General features: G+C 49.0%; 1 protein-coding gene and 1 long non-coding RNA gene across 3 annotated transcripts in view; one reads left to right on the top strand and one right to left on the bottom strand.

Annotated features, from left to right (window-relative positions):
* Positions 1-310: 310 nt before the first annotated feature.
* Positions 311-15,705, bottom strand: part of EPS8L2 (EPS8 like 2) — a 47,234-nt gene continuing 31,839 nt past the window's right edge. For both annotated transcript variants that reach the window (XM_041407986.1, XM_041407987.1), the window contains 17 exons: positions 13,157-13,318; positions 12,721-12,870; positions 12,515-12,594; positions 12,243-12,382; positions 10,755-10,834; positions 10,158-10,284; positions 9,722-9,810; positions 8,178-8,252; positions 7,340-7,488; positions 7,069-7,195; positions 6,590-6,705; positions 4,608-4,719; positions 4,195-4,302; positions 3,204-3,345; positions 1,508-1,691; positions 973-1,105; positions 311-634 (listed from right to left, as the gene is read on the bottom strand). In XM_041407986.1, the coding sequence (XP_041263920.1) occupies positions 563-634; positions 973-1,105; positions 1,508-1,691; positions 3,204-3,345; positions 4,195-4,302; positions 4,608-4,719; positions 6,590-6,705; positions 7,069-7,195; positions 7,340-7,488; positions 8,178-8,252; positions 9,722-9,810; positions 10,158-10,284; positions 10,755-10,834; positions 12,243-12,382; positions 12,515-12,594; positions 12,721-12,870; positions 13,157-13,318 (2,046 nt within the window). In that variant the 3' untranslated portion in view covers positions 311-562. The remainder of the gene's footprint in view (positions 635-972; positions 1,106-1,507; positions 1,692-3,203; positions 3,346-4,194; positions 4,303-4,607; positions 4,720-6,589; positions 6,706-7,068; positions 7,196-7,339; positions 7,489-8,177; positions 8,253-9,721; positions 9,811-10,157; positions 10,285-10,754; positions 10,835-12,242; positions 12,383-12,514; positions 12,595-12,720; positions 12,871-13,156; positions 13,319-15,705) is intronic.
* On the top strand, positions 11,342-13,205 carry LOC121337720. Its single transcript, XR_005952938.1, has 3 exons — positions 11,342-11,423; positions 11,768-11,854; positions 13,070-13,205. It is a non-coding gene; the product is annotated as an uncharacterized LOC121337720 (long non-coding RNA).

Raw genomic sequence — 15,705 nt, 5'->3', positions numbered from 1 at the left:
GTGTCCAAGGCCAGGCTGGACAGGATTTGAGCAACTCGGGCTTGGGAAAGGCGTCCCTGCCCATGATGGGGGGTGGAGCAGGATGAGCTTTAGTGTCCTTTCCTCAAACCCAAAGCAGTGCAGGGCTCCAAGGCTTATTCCCGTGGTGCAGGCTCCAGGCCTTGAGGCTGGGCTCTCCTCAGCTGTGTCCAGGCCTGCTCTGCCAGCGAGGGGTGGGAGCAGGGACAGCCCTTGGAGAAAAGCTCTGGGGGTCCTTGTTTGAATCCAGCCCTTGTTGTAGGAGGTCGGGGACGCTTAGGACGAGTGATCGCACGCACGGAAAATTCCGGTATAAAATATATAGTTATAAAAAAAATACTTCATGCAAAATTAAAACACCTTTCCCAGTGGGATATGGTCTTATTGTCAACCCTTCCCAACAGTGTTCAAGGAATTGTCACTCTGGTGGCAGCTGGACCCCAAGGGGAGCTCTGCTGCCTCCGGCCTGGGCCGGGAATCATCGCTTTCATTCCCTTTTTCCTGCACTACTTAGGGCTAAGAGCTGAAATAAAGCAGAGAGACTTTAATTAGCAGAATCAATCCTTTCCTGGCGGCGCTTCATGATTTCTTGGAGCTCTGACTCCCCTCTGCTTTTCTGAAATGGAAACAAAACAGAAAGTTGGGATTGGAACCTCAAGCTGCAGTTAAATTACAGTATTTAATGAATGCTGTAGGAGTAGAGCTAGTTTCAAAGGGATAGGTGATATCAGTAAAAAGCAGATTAATTAGTGGAAACAGGGGGATCTTATGGAGTTGGGGCCTTTTGCTTAAAAGACACTTCAGAATTTTTACGTGTGTTTTATTGCTGGTGTAGGCTTGGTTGCATTTTTTTTCCCCCCAAATTATGTTTCTTAAAATGCCTGCTTAATGAGCTATCTGACACTGCTGGTACAGCCCCCCATTCCCTCAGGAATTATCCAGGAAAACACTTACCTCCAGCTGGTTCTTCTCCACCGTGATCTTGCTGTACACTCTGTTTCCCTCATCACCACACACCTTCTTCAGCTCCTCTCTGTTGAGGGAGAAGAGCTGAGCTCCGGTGAGGATGCCCAGGTGCTCCACGGTCCTGGGGAGACACAAAGTGGCAGATGATGGATGTGCTGCACGTGGCTCGTGCCAGAGGTGAGGAGTGGGAGATGGGAGGCTGGGAGCTGCACTGGGATCGTATCACAGGGCCCTGGGGCTGTGCCAGGGTGGCAGCTGATTCCAGTGGCACTTCAGGCCGTGGGTTTAGTTCGTTGATTATTTTTCTCCAAGAAAATGTTTATAAGAAAGAATGGGAGTGTGTTTGGGCTCTGAACATCCTGGCTGATCTCGGACCTAAATTGAGGGTTGAAATCTAACTTGCAGCACAGGCTCTGTAAGTAAATCCCAGTGACTTGTCCCAGGTGAGATGGTGCCAGCAGCCTCCCCAGCTCCTTCTCCAGGGAAGGACGAGCGTTTCATGTGGCAATAGAGCAAATCTTACTCTTTGCTGAATGACTTGGCCTCCAGCCAGGCTTTGACTTCTTCAGTGCTGGATTCAAAGGTGAGGGGCACAAAAACTTGCTGAGGCTTTTCCACTTTGAAATTCCTGTGGGGAGGCTGAATTTTATTGTTTGTGATCTTCTTAAGCAGTTCGTCATTCAGCTCATCCATTTGGTGAATAAGTTCTGTAGAAACAAATAGGGAATGAGATCAAATCTTCAGTCAAAAATCCCATTAAATGTGTTTGTGGGGAATTGTAAGGAAAATGGTTAGAGGAGGTGTTCTTGTTTGTGTGGTCCTACTTGGAAAATGAGCTCCCCTAAACATTTACAAAAGACATTACCAGTTATTTCAACTGAGTAACTTAATTATTGGGGAAAAGAGAAAACAAACTTTTGCCTCCTGAAACTGAGGATGGCTCTTGGCTGGAATTGGAGAATCCATGTTACAGGCCCTGAGTCAGGGGTTTATGCTGTTCCTTCTTTCTGTATTGTTCCACTTAGGATGGCTGCCAGAGTCGTTCACCTTCCAGAGAAGCACAAATGTGCTTTTGTACGGCCTTGTAATGGTTTGCCCCTATGAATAAGTTCTGTAGAAACAAATAGGGAATGAGATCAAATCTTCAGTCAAAAATCCCATTAAATGTGTTTGTGGGGAATTGTAAGGAAAATGGGGGTGTGGCTCAGCATTTTTATTTAAATTCAGCCCAGAAAAGTGTTTCCCATTTTCCTGTGCCCCTGTGTTGTCATTTATTTTCCTCCCATCACCCCTTGGCTGTTGCCTGGTGTGGACAGACAGATCTGTGAGAATCTACAATTGGAGAGTTGGGATTGAGACCTTTTCAGTCCTCTCTGCTACTTCTAGTGAGTGATTTGCTGATCCCAGAGCTCCAGGTTTTGCTCCACAGTGGAACAGAAGCAGCAGGAAGCACAAACTGGGAGTGAGGAACACACTCATGATGAGATGAGCTTGAAGGTTCCTTCCAGCCCAGGCCATCCTGTGATTCTGGGAAAACTCCAGTGATCTGGAGTTCATCCAGTGTCACTTTCCCCATGAAACTCCTGAGGACTGTGGAGAGTAACTCGGTGCTATGAACAGATTCGTGTCCTTGTATTGCGTGGCTTTCCATCATCCCAAAAGGGCTCCTGCTTCCAAGAGTGGACAGGGTGGGATAAGGGGTGAGGAGAGCGGGGGCCCTGGTCTCTCTCCTGCTCTGTGACCCCTACAACATACAGAGGATGAAGGAGGGATGTGGATCTCCTGTTTGGCTGGAAATTCTGTGGGACCACGTAAAGGAACTGGCCAGGCAGGCACAGCGTATGTGGCAGGATAAGAGCAAAAGGAAGGGAGAGAAAGGGATTGATGTGAGTTGTTCCTTAGACACACTTCAGTGTCTTGGAAGAGAAAGGAAACTTTCTCCTTGAGAGGAGGAGGACGAAGGTCAAGCTGGAGGAAGGAGGAAGGGGCTGATCCCTTATTGCTGGGCTTGTCCCAGGCTGCCTGAGAGCCTGGGAGGTGTCACAAGCTCTAGGGCTACTCTCTTGGCTCTTGTCCTTCCTGGAATGGCCTCCAGACCTGCTGCTGTTCGATTTCTGATCACTGAAGCGTGCAGGAGAGCCCCTTGGGTAGGTCTGGTCCCCAGAGCATCCAAACCCAGGGGACTCCAGTGTGGGACACAGAGCGGGACACGCACTTACGTTCTTTGGCGTCCTGTGGAGAGTTGCGGGATAACATCTCACTGCCCCACTTATCCCCGGCGTAGCTGGCAGGCATCTTGTGAGTTGGACTGGATGGGCCATAGCCCCTGGGGCTCAGGTCTCCTTTGTACCTCTGGTTAGACTGGTTAGAAAGGGGAGGGGAAAAAAAAGTAAGAATTTTTTTCCTGCCATTTTTCATTTTCATTTGAGGGACAAACTGCTGTGTTGTCCTTGTGCTGATGTGGGGCTGGTGAGATCACAGGTGGAGCTGCATGGAAGAACTTAATTTCTGGGAATGAAGAACCCAAAGCAAAGTCTGAAGTTTGCATGAAGGAATTCCTAGACATGCCAAACATGTACAATCCCATTGGAAGGCAAAGCCTCACTGCTGTATAGCTGGGATGTAAAGCATGACCGCTGCCAAGGGCCTGGAGCAGACTGTGAAGTTTTTTGACATTTTGATTAACCTAGCAAGGACTTATCCAGAAGCTTGCTGGGCCTGCTTTGGCTTTGTCCACACTCTGAAATACCAAAATAGGGAAGCAATTCCCTGCTTCCCTAGGGTGTTTAGAACACTCCAGCTCCACATTTCTGTAGTGCAAATTGCAGTATTCACTTAATTCTCACTTAGATGGTGTTTCCATCTGCCTCCACCCGAGTGATGCGTTCCTGCTGCTTAACTGAACTGAGAGTGAGGAGTATCCATCTTTAATTTAATCCCCAGCAAAAAGCTTGACATGGAAAAATTTTGAAGACAGGAGGCTGCTGCACAAATGGGAAGGATAGGCCTTATTTGGGAGGGCGATCGTGGCAAAACAGGAGTTTTATCACAGGAGACTCAGGAATCTCCTGATTTTGTCTGCTTCTGAGGGTTCATCCTGACACGTGCGTAGTATCCTAAGAAATCCAGGGAGGTCTAATGACAAGATTATTCCCAGAGGCAGATTGTGCCCTGCAGCTGGTACCAGTCAGGTACCACCTGACTACAGACCTGTTCAAGCTCTTCCAGTTTCACCACATCCAGGATATTGTATGGGACGTAACCGGCCTGCCCGCTCCGGTTGAGCAACTTCCACCATTGCTTATTGTCTTCCAACACCTGAGAGAGGGACAAAAATAAATCTGCTCCTGGGAACATGGAATTTCAGGCATACACAACGAGGATACAATGGGGATGGACCACCCAGAAGGTGAAGTTGCCAGAAGGACATCACTGAGGCCAGGAGCTCTGATTAGATCTGCTGCTCTCAGATGCAATCCAGGATTGAAACTTTTCCTGGAAGGCATCAGAATTTATCATAAGGATGACTAGGAGAGGGCCTCTGGGTGCTGAAGAACTCATAGTTGCTATGTAGTCCCTGGGAAGGGGAGGGGACACACCTTGTCCCAGGAGGGGTCACGTACCTCCAGGATTTCATCCTTCAGCACCGAGAGCTCGTTGGCGTTTCGCGCAGTGAAATCGTAGCGGATTTTGGCAAATCTCCTGGGCACAGCCATTCCCTGGGCCTCAAAATTCCTGCAGGAGAGAAAAACTGGAGTTTTTGTGGAGGCCCATCCAATTACAAGGCCAAGAAAACTGAAATTGGAGAAGAGAAATTATCCTTTCCCTGTTCCACACTGCATCTCTACCACGTGATGTTCCTACCAGAACCAGTGATAGGGTAAATGAGAAAAAAAATTATTATTTTGCTGATATAATTGAATTTAAGGTCTTTTGTTGTGGGTTTCAATTCTTGTAGTAAAGCTTATAAATCTTTTAGATTAGAACAGCAAACCATGGAAAAACAGTCTGGCTTGAGGGTTTTTTCCCCAGACTAGAGCTGGTGACAGGAAAGTGGATGGTCAGCTGAAAACTTGACTCAAATCCGTGCAAAGTGATGTGTCAAGTCACAGCAGAGGATTCATGTGGAAGTCTGGAAGAGTTTGGTGACACTCAGAGATGTGACAATTTTCAAGGTGTGAGCTCATGTTAACAGGGAAGAAGATGGAACCTCTAAACTCTGAACTAAAAGTACTTTGATGAAGGTTTTGTACCAAGGAGTAACTGGTGATGGAAAATGAGCATTGAAGCTGTTCAAAGGTGGAAGAGTCATCTTTCCCTTGGGAAAAAACCTGAGGCAAAAGGGTGGCCTGGTTGATTCTGGGTTTGGAAATGAATTTTCTGAGACTTATGAAGAAAGGGGAGGGGGTTTTCTCCATTTTCTAGAATTCTGTCTCATTAAGAAGAGTTGTCTGAACTCAGCATCCTGTCAGTTCCCCGGGGGAGAGGTGGGCAGGACTGGAATATATTGTTTTGTTCAGCCTCTAATCAGTGGGTTTGCCTTTGGTTGTGTCTAAAGCCGAGGGGGAGCTGCTGTCTCCAGTGAAACAAAGCTCCTTCCTCAGCTGGAATGTTTTCCAGCAGTGCTGGGAGCTCAGGCCACTCTTCCCTGGCCCTGTGTTTCCAACAGGGCAAGGTTTGTGTGTGCCCTTCCCTTAGGGCAGATTCCCCCTGTAGGCAGCTTCTGTCTGTGCCACCTGTGATGGCTTTGGGATGAACGGAGAGATTCTCAAGGGTGTCCAGAGCAGGCCAGGAAAGGCAAGGAAGTGCTCCAAGAGCTGGAGCAATACACTGACAGGCTGGGAGAGCTGGGAATGTTCAACCTGGAGAAGAGAAAGTTCCAGGGAGTCCTTAGAGCCCTTTCCAGTGCCTAAAGGGACTCCAAGAGAGTTGGAGAGTAATTTTGAGAAAGAGGCTGGAGTGACAGGACAAGGGGGAATGGCTTCCCCCTGCCAGAGGGGGGGTTTAGATGGCATATTGGGAAGAAATTCTTCCCTGGGAGAGTGGGGAGGCCCTGGCATAGGTTGTCCAGAAAAGATGGCTGCCCCATCCTAGGAAGTGTTCATAGCCAGGTTAGACAGAGCCTGGAGCAACCTGAGATAGCGGAAGGTGTCCCTGGCCCTGGCAGGGGGTTGGAACTGGGTAATCTTTAAGGTCCCATCCCACCCAGTCCATTCTGTAATTTGATGATTCCAACGTCCCTATACATGTGGAGAGCCAAAGCACAGTGCAGCATCTTTGGCCTCTGTTCCTTAAGGTCACTTTGGTGGGCTGATGTTGGGAAACAAAACCGATGGATGTACTGATGAAATCAGTCAGTATTTTTGTCTCCTGTGGTGGAAAACACCTGGGATTCCTTTCCTTGCAGAGCTGCAGGGGATTTAACAGCAGACAGTGCTCCTAGGAATAATCCCTCCAGTGATCTTTATCTTCCATTTGTGGTTATTAATAGTGGCAGGGAGTTGTCTCCAGGATGCCTAAACTTCCCAGTGTCATTGTATGTGTCCATGTATGTTCATGAGGTTCCAAGGCAGGAGCTGAAGCTCCCGGAGTACAGATCCATTACCTGTTTCCATGTGGAGTAACATTCTGTTTGAAGGCATCCCCAGGCTGTGTCTGCTCAGCCGTCTGGCCCCGCTTGAGTGAGGAGTTCCGGTAAGGATATCCATTGGCTGAGGAGAGCTGGAAAGACAGACATGGAGTCACTGATACCAGGAAAGGGGAAAGCTGATTGGAGGAAAGGAGAGAGATAGTGGGAGATGAGTCATGGCCTGGCAGCTTTTGTTCAAGATGTTCTTCAGGGAAGCCTGTGTCCCTGGAGCTCAGTGACATTGTAGGGTCCTGTTGTCTTGAATCGGGAGAGGCTGACTATTGCTGCCCTTTTCCAGCCTCACAATTTGCTTTCCATATTTAACTGCAGCAACCAGATCCAATTGAATTTTGAGCCAACTACTTGTTGTACACCACCACACCCCCTGCAGCTCCATCTCTCTGGAAAAGGGGGAGGGAGAGGGAAGAGAGGATCCCCAGGGACACAGGACTAACCTCCTCTTGCAAGTGTCCGATGTCTATTTCCCAGGGAGCTCCACGGAAGATTTCTGTGGGTGGTTCCCAGCCATTGCGGAATTTGGGGATGTAGGTGGGGATGTTCGCATCTCGGGGCCAGTCAGCTCTAGGACACAAAGTGGGAGTATGAGGTGACATTCACAGGAATGTGTCTTTGAGAGCATCCCCTCAAAGGAGAAGCAGGAGCATCAGGGCATCCAAGCATTCCCTCTGCCTGGGGAGCCTGGGGAGATGACAGTTCTGTTCTCACCTGGATCTGGTCCATGTTTCCCCCAGGGAATCCCAGAGGTTTATCTCTTTGGGTGTCAGGTGTCCTCTCAGGAAATCGGTGGCATCTTTAGAAAGCAGTGGGCTGAGGACAGACCGGGCCAGCTCGGGGCCACCACAGCTATTGATGATCTGGGTCACACACAAACCACACAAAGAGGAGAGAACTTGCGAGAAACCGTCAAAGTGTCAAACCAGGAATACACAGACAAGCAGGAATCAAAGACAAAGCTGATCCTTGGATCAGCTCAGTCACCTCAAGAAACATCAACCTAAGTCTTCAAAGGAGACTGGACAGTTCAGGGGAACATGATTTTTTTTTAGATTGGAGTCAAAGCAAGATCTTATCTATAAATGAGCTGTTGCTACAGAAAACTGAAGTGTCACAAGCTGATGCTCCAAAAGATGGAGAGTATCTGGCTACTCCTATGTCCCTTCTGGCTCCTTTTCCAAGTTGGGATTTCTGCTTCCAAGCATTTTCAGTGCAAATTCTGAGCTGTGTTTGCCTGAAGATGAGACCAGACAGATTCCCAGTGGGAGCCCCAGTTCACTGCCCCTTTTGTTCACAGTAATGCTTTATTGATTGTATGGAAAGATTAAAATTTGCTGGGTTTCCTGTATTTACTTCAAGTTGCAAACCAGATGAGAGGCCAGGAACAACCTGGAAGCATCACTACTGGAAGCATCACTTCTGGAAGTTCCTGAGAAAGCTGTGGCCAGGTGTGAGCAGTTTTCTAACCCTTCTGCATAATCTGTCTGCTTGAAAGTGTGAAGTAGAAATAAAAAGGGAGTTCCCAGTGAGACCTGGGAATAAGATTTACCAGTTCCAGTGGCCCAAATAGGAAATGCACCAACTCTGAAGCGCTGGGGTTCTGGATGTGCTTCCTCAGTTTGGCCTGGAAAGAGAAACACAGTTTAACTCTAACCTGAGTGTGCCTTCTCTTTTCTGTCACATGAGGGGTGTGTTGCTGATGAGAAGAGTAAGGGATGGAGGAGTAGGAATCATTCATTTTAATTTTGTGTCAATTTCTAATTCCTGACGAATTTTTGGATGGGTGGAGTACCCTCTCTGTTAAATCAGTGCCTTGGAAGGTAATTTGAACAGACGCATAAAACCCTGGCTTATTTTGAAAGTCCTAGGGAGGAAAAGACAGGGTTATGGTTGCTTCTGCCTCTTGCAGGGTTGAAAATCCCACTAGTTCCATGAATGAAAACAACAGGATTGGTGTTTTGAAGGTCTCTTTGCAATTGCTGACAAGGGAAAGTCTCCACCAAGGTCTTTCCTGTGGGATCTGGAGCTGCCCTGGCCACTGAAAGGTTCCAAATCCAGTTGAGTTTGAGGTGAACTGTGGCAGAATAGAGGAGCAAACATTTGGGATTAATTTACTGTAAGAACTGTAAGGGTTTTGGTAGTAGCAATCAGCAGTGCTGTCATGAGAAACCTCTCCAGTTTGTGCTTCCATTCAAGATCCCTCTCCTGTGCTGGGCTTCTGGCACTGCTGCCACAAGAGACAGGCTCCCTGCTCCTACTGAAATACAAAGCATTTGAAATGCTGGAGATGAAACATTAATGTGGAGTGGGAAGTGAGAAACAACTTCTGGCAGCAGGGTGACCCAGTGAATGGGCACTTCCCAGGGACTTAGCAGCTATGTGGTGAGGAATATGGCATGGATCCACCACAGAGTCCCAGCTCTGCTCCACGCTCAGCCCTGGGCTCTTGCCAGGAGATAAGCTGCTCCTTCTAATCCTGAGCAGGCACAAATTATCCATATTTGCTTCTAAAAGAAAAGGCTGGAGCTTGGTGTCCTGCAAACCCTGTCTCTGGGGTTTCCTTATTAATGACTGCCCAGGAAGAAGCTTGCAGGATGTGTTTGCTGGACAAGTTTGGTCACAACTTGACAGAATTCCTGCTGCTTTGTTAGCCTTCTGGTCTCTTGTGTTTCACTGAGCAGAGCTGGTAGCACTGGGAACATCTTTATGCTCTACCTTTTCATCCCCTTCACAATACAGAGGATCTGGCAGGGGAGAAAGAGAGGGGCCAGGAATACTGGGGCAATGGGGAACTTCAGTTACTATCAAGCAGAGACTTCACAGGCCTGGATCTGAAAAGACCTGGGTGCTGCAACCCTCTGGCTGCTCTGTCCCATGCTGGACTTGATGCTTTGAGTTTTGGTTAAACAACTTGTCCTAGAAAACCTGCACAAGTCTGACACAATGTTTGTCCTGAGTTCTGAAGAGCTTGGAATTCACACTGTTGTCCCTTGTCATTTTTTTCCTTTCAAGTTTCACTCTAAACACTCACTGCTGAGATACACAGGGAAAAGTCCTGTCCCTGCATGGGATGGAAACTCCTCTGTGTCTTACCAAGAGGTTAAAGGCCAGTTTGGTTTTCTGGAAGCAGTCTATGAACTCAGCCTCGCTCGGGGGTCTTGCTCGGAGGGTCAGCATTCCCTCTGCCAGGAGAAGGGGCAGAGAAGGACATGTTAGTGAGAGCATCCCCTTAGGGAAGGTTCCATCTGCCTGCCATTCAGAAGGCACAGCAGAAATGGGTATTGAGACCAGAACTGCTGAAAATCAGGGGTTCAGGGAAAGGCAAACGCCCTCTGTGTGCTGGAGGCTCCATGTGCTCTGCCAGAGGTGCCCATGGGCAGCAGCACCTCCCAAACTTGTGTGCCTGGATCTGTGGCTGTCCATGGCATCAATCTGGCCTTGCTGGGCCAAGAGCTGAGGTGTCCCCCCCCCGCCACCTTCATCCATGGCCCCCCTGTGCTCCCCGTTTGTTGTGGCTGATGCACTGCACCTGCTGGCCCTTTCTTCTTGTTCTTCTTCCCTTTCTTCCTTTGGTTGAGCTGTCGGAATGCCTCTGCAGCCTTCTGGAGCCGGGCGACAAACACTTCAATGTCATCCAGGGTGCAGTTCAGGATTTGCTGTGAGGACAGAAACCCGAGGGACCAACATGAAAGTGAGCCTGGGCTGTGCACAGCTGGGAGCCTGAATCCCATGGCCTGCTGCATTTCCCAGGAGAATGCACACGAGTGGGTAATCCAGGCATGAAATGCAGCTCAACGCTTTCCTTTGCAAACCCGGAGCTGCTGGGCCTGGCTGTGTGCTGTCCTTACAAAGGGGACAAGTGACCCCTCCTAATGGACGGCTGGAAAATAACCCAAGAGGGATGGGGAGGAGCAGAGCTGGAATCAGCAGAGCTGCCTCAGGTCAGAGGACATTGTCACTGATGCAGTGATGGAGACTTGCTTTTGGCCACCTTATCTTTATGCACAGCAGGTGTCGACTGGAAAAATGCCCAGATGATGCATTAAATGTCTGCTCCCTGCCTCTGCTCCCTCTCCCTTGCTCGCTGCCTCTGCTCCTGCCTATGGACTGTGTCCCTGTCACCCACCGTTTCCTTTTCAATCTTCTGTGCTAACATGGCACGGGATTCCTCATGGTCATGAGAGCCAGAGCTTCGTCGTTCATAGTCTGCAAACAAGGCAGAGAAAAACAGATTTACTATCTGAGGTTGGAAATAGGCTCCATAAAAGGCAGGGATCCATGGGATGGTAGCTCTGAGCTTGGGTGCTTGTTCTGGGTTGTGAGGGCACCTCAGGAATAATGTTTGTAACAGGTGCTAAATCCCAATCACCCTGCAAAAAAACCCAACCTCCTGGCTTCCAGAAGCCACACACCCAGTGTGGGGGGGATATTCCAGCAGGAACAATTTTTGGGGTGGCCCCTCGTGCAAAGCAAACGGTGTCAACTCGGGGCAGGGGCTTGGAAAGGGCTGGCACAGCAGGATCTGCCAAGTGGGAGAACTGGGGAGGCAGTTTTGGCAAAGGATCGTGACAAGTCCAGAGCATCTGTAAATGTGGGAATGAGGTGCCCCACTGGGACAGGTTTTGTAGGAAAAGTGGGAAGGCATTTCATGGAGAAGGAATCTCGGCAAACAGGCATCACTCAAGGCTTTCTCCTGTCATCTGCTCTCCTGCCAGGCTCTGTGCACTCAGAGGCAGAAATACTGCCTAGAAGAGTTCCCAGGTCTGCTGATGTGAGCATGCTTGGAAAAGCAGAGGTAAGAGTGGCTGCTTTTCATCAGAATAGGGATGTTTATTCATGGTCCAGCTCAGAAATAGAGATATTCCTTCTATGGTGCAGAACTGGGCTGAAATAAGTTCTCCATTCAGCAGCCAGACCAGTTGCTTGGCTTCAGAAGCCATCCCAGCAAATGAGTGTTTTGGATGTGTTATAGTATCCTCTAGGTATTTTCCTTGAAACTAGAAATGAATGCCAAGATAAGGTGGTATGATAGGCAGGGGTAAAAACTGCTTACAGTTTGTTCATCACTTTAATATTTTGTAAGAGAAAGAGCTTGTTTCTGTTCCTAGGAACTTACTTCTGTTATTTCTTTCTCCAAAGGAAAATACCAGGTTTTTCCAAGCCAACTGAAATGGGCTGAAGTCAGGATGGTTTTGGAATCAGACTTTAGATGAACACATAAGAGGGGTGAGTTCAGATCTGCATTTCCACACTTGACTTTATAAGAATTCATGAAAACAAGTTGATTTTCAAGGGTGAAATCTTGGCTCCTGTGAAGTCAGCAGAGCCAGGAATTTGTCTTTCTGACCAAATGTCTTGTCTGTACATTTTAAGATCACCAAGGCCTGGTTCAAATTTCATATGATGGCTTATGAGGGGCTTTTGCTTTTTGGCATTTCCATATCCCCCAAATAAGGGTGTTGTTACAGGGAGTTTCTGGGAGCTTTTATTTGTTGAGCAGAAGATGCCCAGTGGGTACAACACTTATTTTCACACAGACCACTTCAGGAAGGTTGGCTGTCTGAGTTAATTAGTCTCCCATCCCTAGGACAGACTTCCTGAGCGCTCCCAGTACCTGGATCATGCTGGGAAGGAGGTGCCACCCTATTCCTGTTCATTGCTGAGCCTCGCATGTCATGCTGGATCGGGATGGGAGCTGGTCCTTGAGGTGGGGGGAGGATGGATTGTCTCTGCTTGATCTTTTCCTGGTTTGCCCTGCAAGGAAAGTGACACAGATCAAACCCATCAGGAGTCACAGATCCTGTTTCCAGGAGACTGGAGTGTGACTAAACCACTGGAAACAGGGGATTATTGTTGTTGCTCCCAGTTGTCACCCGCAGCACTCACTTGAGTGTCTGTGGCCGTATCTTCTTCCCATGCTTGTGGTCTGCCAGGGCACTCTCTATGTCCTCATGAACCATCTCCGCCTTAAGGATAAAACAGGGATGTTTTTAAGGGCTTGGCTTTAGGAAGGATTGCAGGAAGGGGGAAAGGGCAGACAGCAAGAAGTGTGTTTTGTTCTGTTTCACAGCAAGCAGGAGGGCTCTGCTTACCTCCACCTCGTCACAGTTGAAGAAGTGGATGTCAGGTTTGTGCTGCTCAGAATCCTGACACACGAGCAGGAGGATGGAGGAATAGCGCATCTGATTGAGCACTGTCTGGCAGTGCTGCACTGTCGGCAGGGGAAAGTCCTCCAGCTCCTCCTGCAAGAGAAGGGGAAAGGTGTCAGGCAATGGGGAACGATTGAACTGAGAGGGAATGGTCCTGTGCAGGAACTCCTGGGATCCCTGGGCTGATCTTCCTAATTTGTCATTGCTAAAACCATCCTGTTCCCATGCTGCAGGGCTGACTGTCATCTAGGAGAGGAATTTGTAGTGATTCACCCTTGTTTGTGTTCCTTAGAACTTGCCCTCTCCCAGGCAGAATGGAAAGGACACTCATTGGACTCCACACCTCAGTCTGGGGCCAGTCCCACAGGGCTCCAGGTACCTGTGTCTCACAGTCCAGCAGCCGGATGGACTTGTCGTTCACTTGCAGCAGCATCTCCTGTGTCCAGATCTTCTCTTTGGAATTGAGCAGGATGAGTTTCCGGATCGCGTCATCCACTGTTGTGATGGACTCGCTCTTGTCCATGATGAAGGTGGCCAAGTGCTGAATTTGGGGAGAAAAAGGAGATAAAAACAGGTGGAAAATGTTTGTTGGGGTGTGTAAATTGGTAATGAAAGCATCTCTAGAGGCTTCAATCACTGTTTGTAGTTTCCCAGAGTTCAGGCATGAAGCTGTTGCTGCACATAACAGTTTTTGTTGTTGGTACCAGCCTGGTTGTGGCAGTGAAAGATTTGGGTTTCATAATGGGTTTTCATAACCAGTTTCACCACTTGCATATTACTCTCATCAATTCCAGCAGCTCTGATCCCCATGCAGCAGGGCAAATGCTTCACGCACATGAGTTATTCAGGCTCCTCTGAACCTGGCTTGGAAGTAGAACTATGGCAGTCGAACTAATGCTTTGCTTGCCAAGCTATAAAAGCACTTTTGTTTTGCTTGTCTTGTGTAGCAAACCTGCTTGTGTGGGATTTGTGCCAGGCAAAGAGCTCACACAAGCCATGGGCAAGTGTTGATCCTCCATGCCAAGTGGGATCCATGCAATGTGTGGGGTCCTGTGCTCTGGGAGCAGCTACTCTGAAGAGCTTGTATGCTGCAAAGCCTGCAGGGGCTCCAAACCTGGCAGCTCACTCTACACCAGCCCTTTAAGCCCCCCTTAGGGTTGGGGTTACCATCTCCCCAAAAATACCCAAATCAGCCCTCACAGTAGTGAAAATGGGTGTTGCTGACTGTAGGAAAGGATTTTTTGCTGTTTGCCTCTGTCCTGCCCTGTGGTTTTGCTTGGTTATCCTGGCATTCCCACCTCCCTTCACCTATCCTGTAAACCCAGCCCATGGTCTTCTCCCATCTGCCAGGCTTCAGTGCTGTCCTCCCTTCCTTCGCTGCCGTTCCTTCGCTGTGCGAGCACTTGGGGCAGGAGCAGCTCAGCTACAGTGTAACCATCCAAGTTGCTTTCCCATCCCTGCTCCAACTGCACCCTGAAATGTGTGGTGATCCCAGCCTTGCACTTGGCACCTGTATGTGCTGAGTTCGTGTAATGGGGCAGCACTTGCAACTTTGGTGGGCCCCTGGGATTCCATGGGAAGGGAATGGTGGGCAGGGAGGCAGCTGTGGAAAGGAGAGGTGTGTCACATCCAAATGTGGTGAGCCCACCAGCAGTGGGTGAAGGCCACTCCAAAAGTCCAGGTGAGTAAGTGCTGCTCCCTGTGGATGGAAGAACTGGTTGTGTCTGCCAGCAGAGGGGACTGCAAAACAGGAAAAGCTGGGACTCAGAGCAGCCAAGCTGTTTGCCCAGCTGTTGTCCCCGGGGCAGTGACAGCACAGCCAGGCCACATGTTCAGGTGATAGCAGGGAAGGAAAAATCCTCAGAAAGGGGAAAAAAAACCTCAGGAAGGAACAAGGTTCTATTTCACCTTGTTCTTTTGTTGCCCAGCTATGTTTTGGTAAGAAGGGAAGGGGAATATGCCTGACTGTCAAAAAGCAGCTGAAGTTTTTCCCTGTCTTTACCAACTTTCTCCAGCAGAGAAAAGCAGGTTTTTGCATGGATAAGTTACAGGCCTGACCAAGGCATCTGTGCAGTCCAAGGACCTGCAACCCTTGGAGGCTTATTGGGCCAGATCCCAGCTTTTTCTCTTGTCCCTGGGATATCAAAGGCCCATCCAGCAGCATGACCCTCTCATCCTGTTTTCCTTGCTCAGTAGGGTACAGAACAGGCACTTCAGCAGCAGTGGCTAAGCTGGAGAGCCAGGAGCAGATTAACCCCTGGAGCAGGGAAATCACCCAGGTGCTGCAGGTAGAGCTGCCCTGGAGGGTCTGGGACAGCAATGTGGCACCCCAAAAATGGTCCTGCCAGGCATTTAGAGTTTGTGGGGAGGGCAGCAGTGAAATGCCTGCTTCTCTTTGAAGCACACATCCTGGTTTCAAAGCAAGAGCTGGAAAAACGGGGGGTGTTTTAAAGCAAGTCCTAAACTGATAGGAAATTTGTAGTAACAGGATGAGTTTTGCCTGGCTTTTCTCCCATTGATTCTGTATCTTCCTGCTTTCTCCTAGGGATCAGAAATAACTATTTTAGGGACCAAGTAGCTTCTTTCTGGTGCTGATGTACTCATGAGCTGATTCTGTAACCCAGTGGGTTGTGTCCACAGTTGACATGTGCATCCGTGGGCCATGGAGGAGGATGACAAAGTTGTTGGGAAAGAATTCCTTTCTCCTTGTAAAAGCCCAGGTAAATGCAAAGTGGGAAGCAGATTAAGAGGCAGCAAAAGCTGATGCTGCTCCAGCACCTACTGCTGTGGGACTTGAGAAGCTGTGGATGTTGGGGTCTGGCACAGACCAGGTGGACCCGAGAAGGATGTGTGCACTCGGAGCACAGAGCCTTGGATGGTTGTGAGGAAACACAGGCAAGAACTGTTGTTGCAGTTGGCTCCACACAA

This window comes from Onychostruthus taczanowskii, unplaced genomic scaffold (assembly GCF_017590055.1).
Source record: "Onychostruthus taczanowskii isolate IOZ18803 unplaced genomic scaffold, ASM1759005v1 scaffold283, whole genome shotgun sequence".
Taxonomy (NCBI): Eukaryota; Metazoa; Chordata; class Aves; order Passeriformes; family Passeridae; genus Onychostruthus; species Onychostruthus taczanowskii.
Note: the sequence above shows the minus strand (reverse complement) of the source record. Positions and strands in the feature narration are given on the sequence as shown.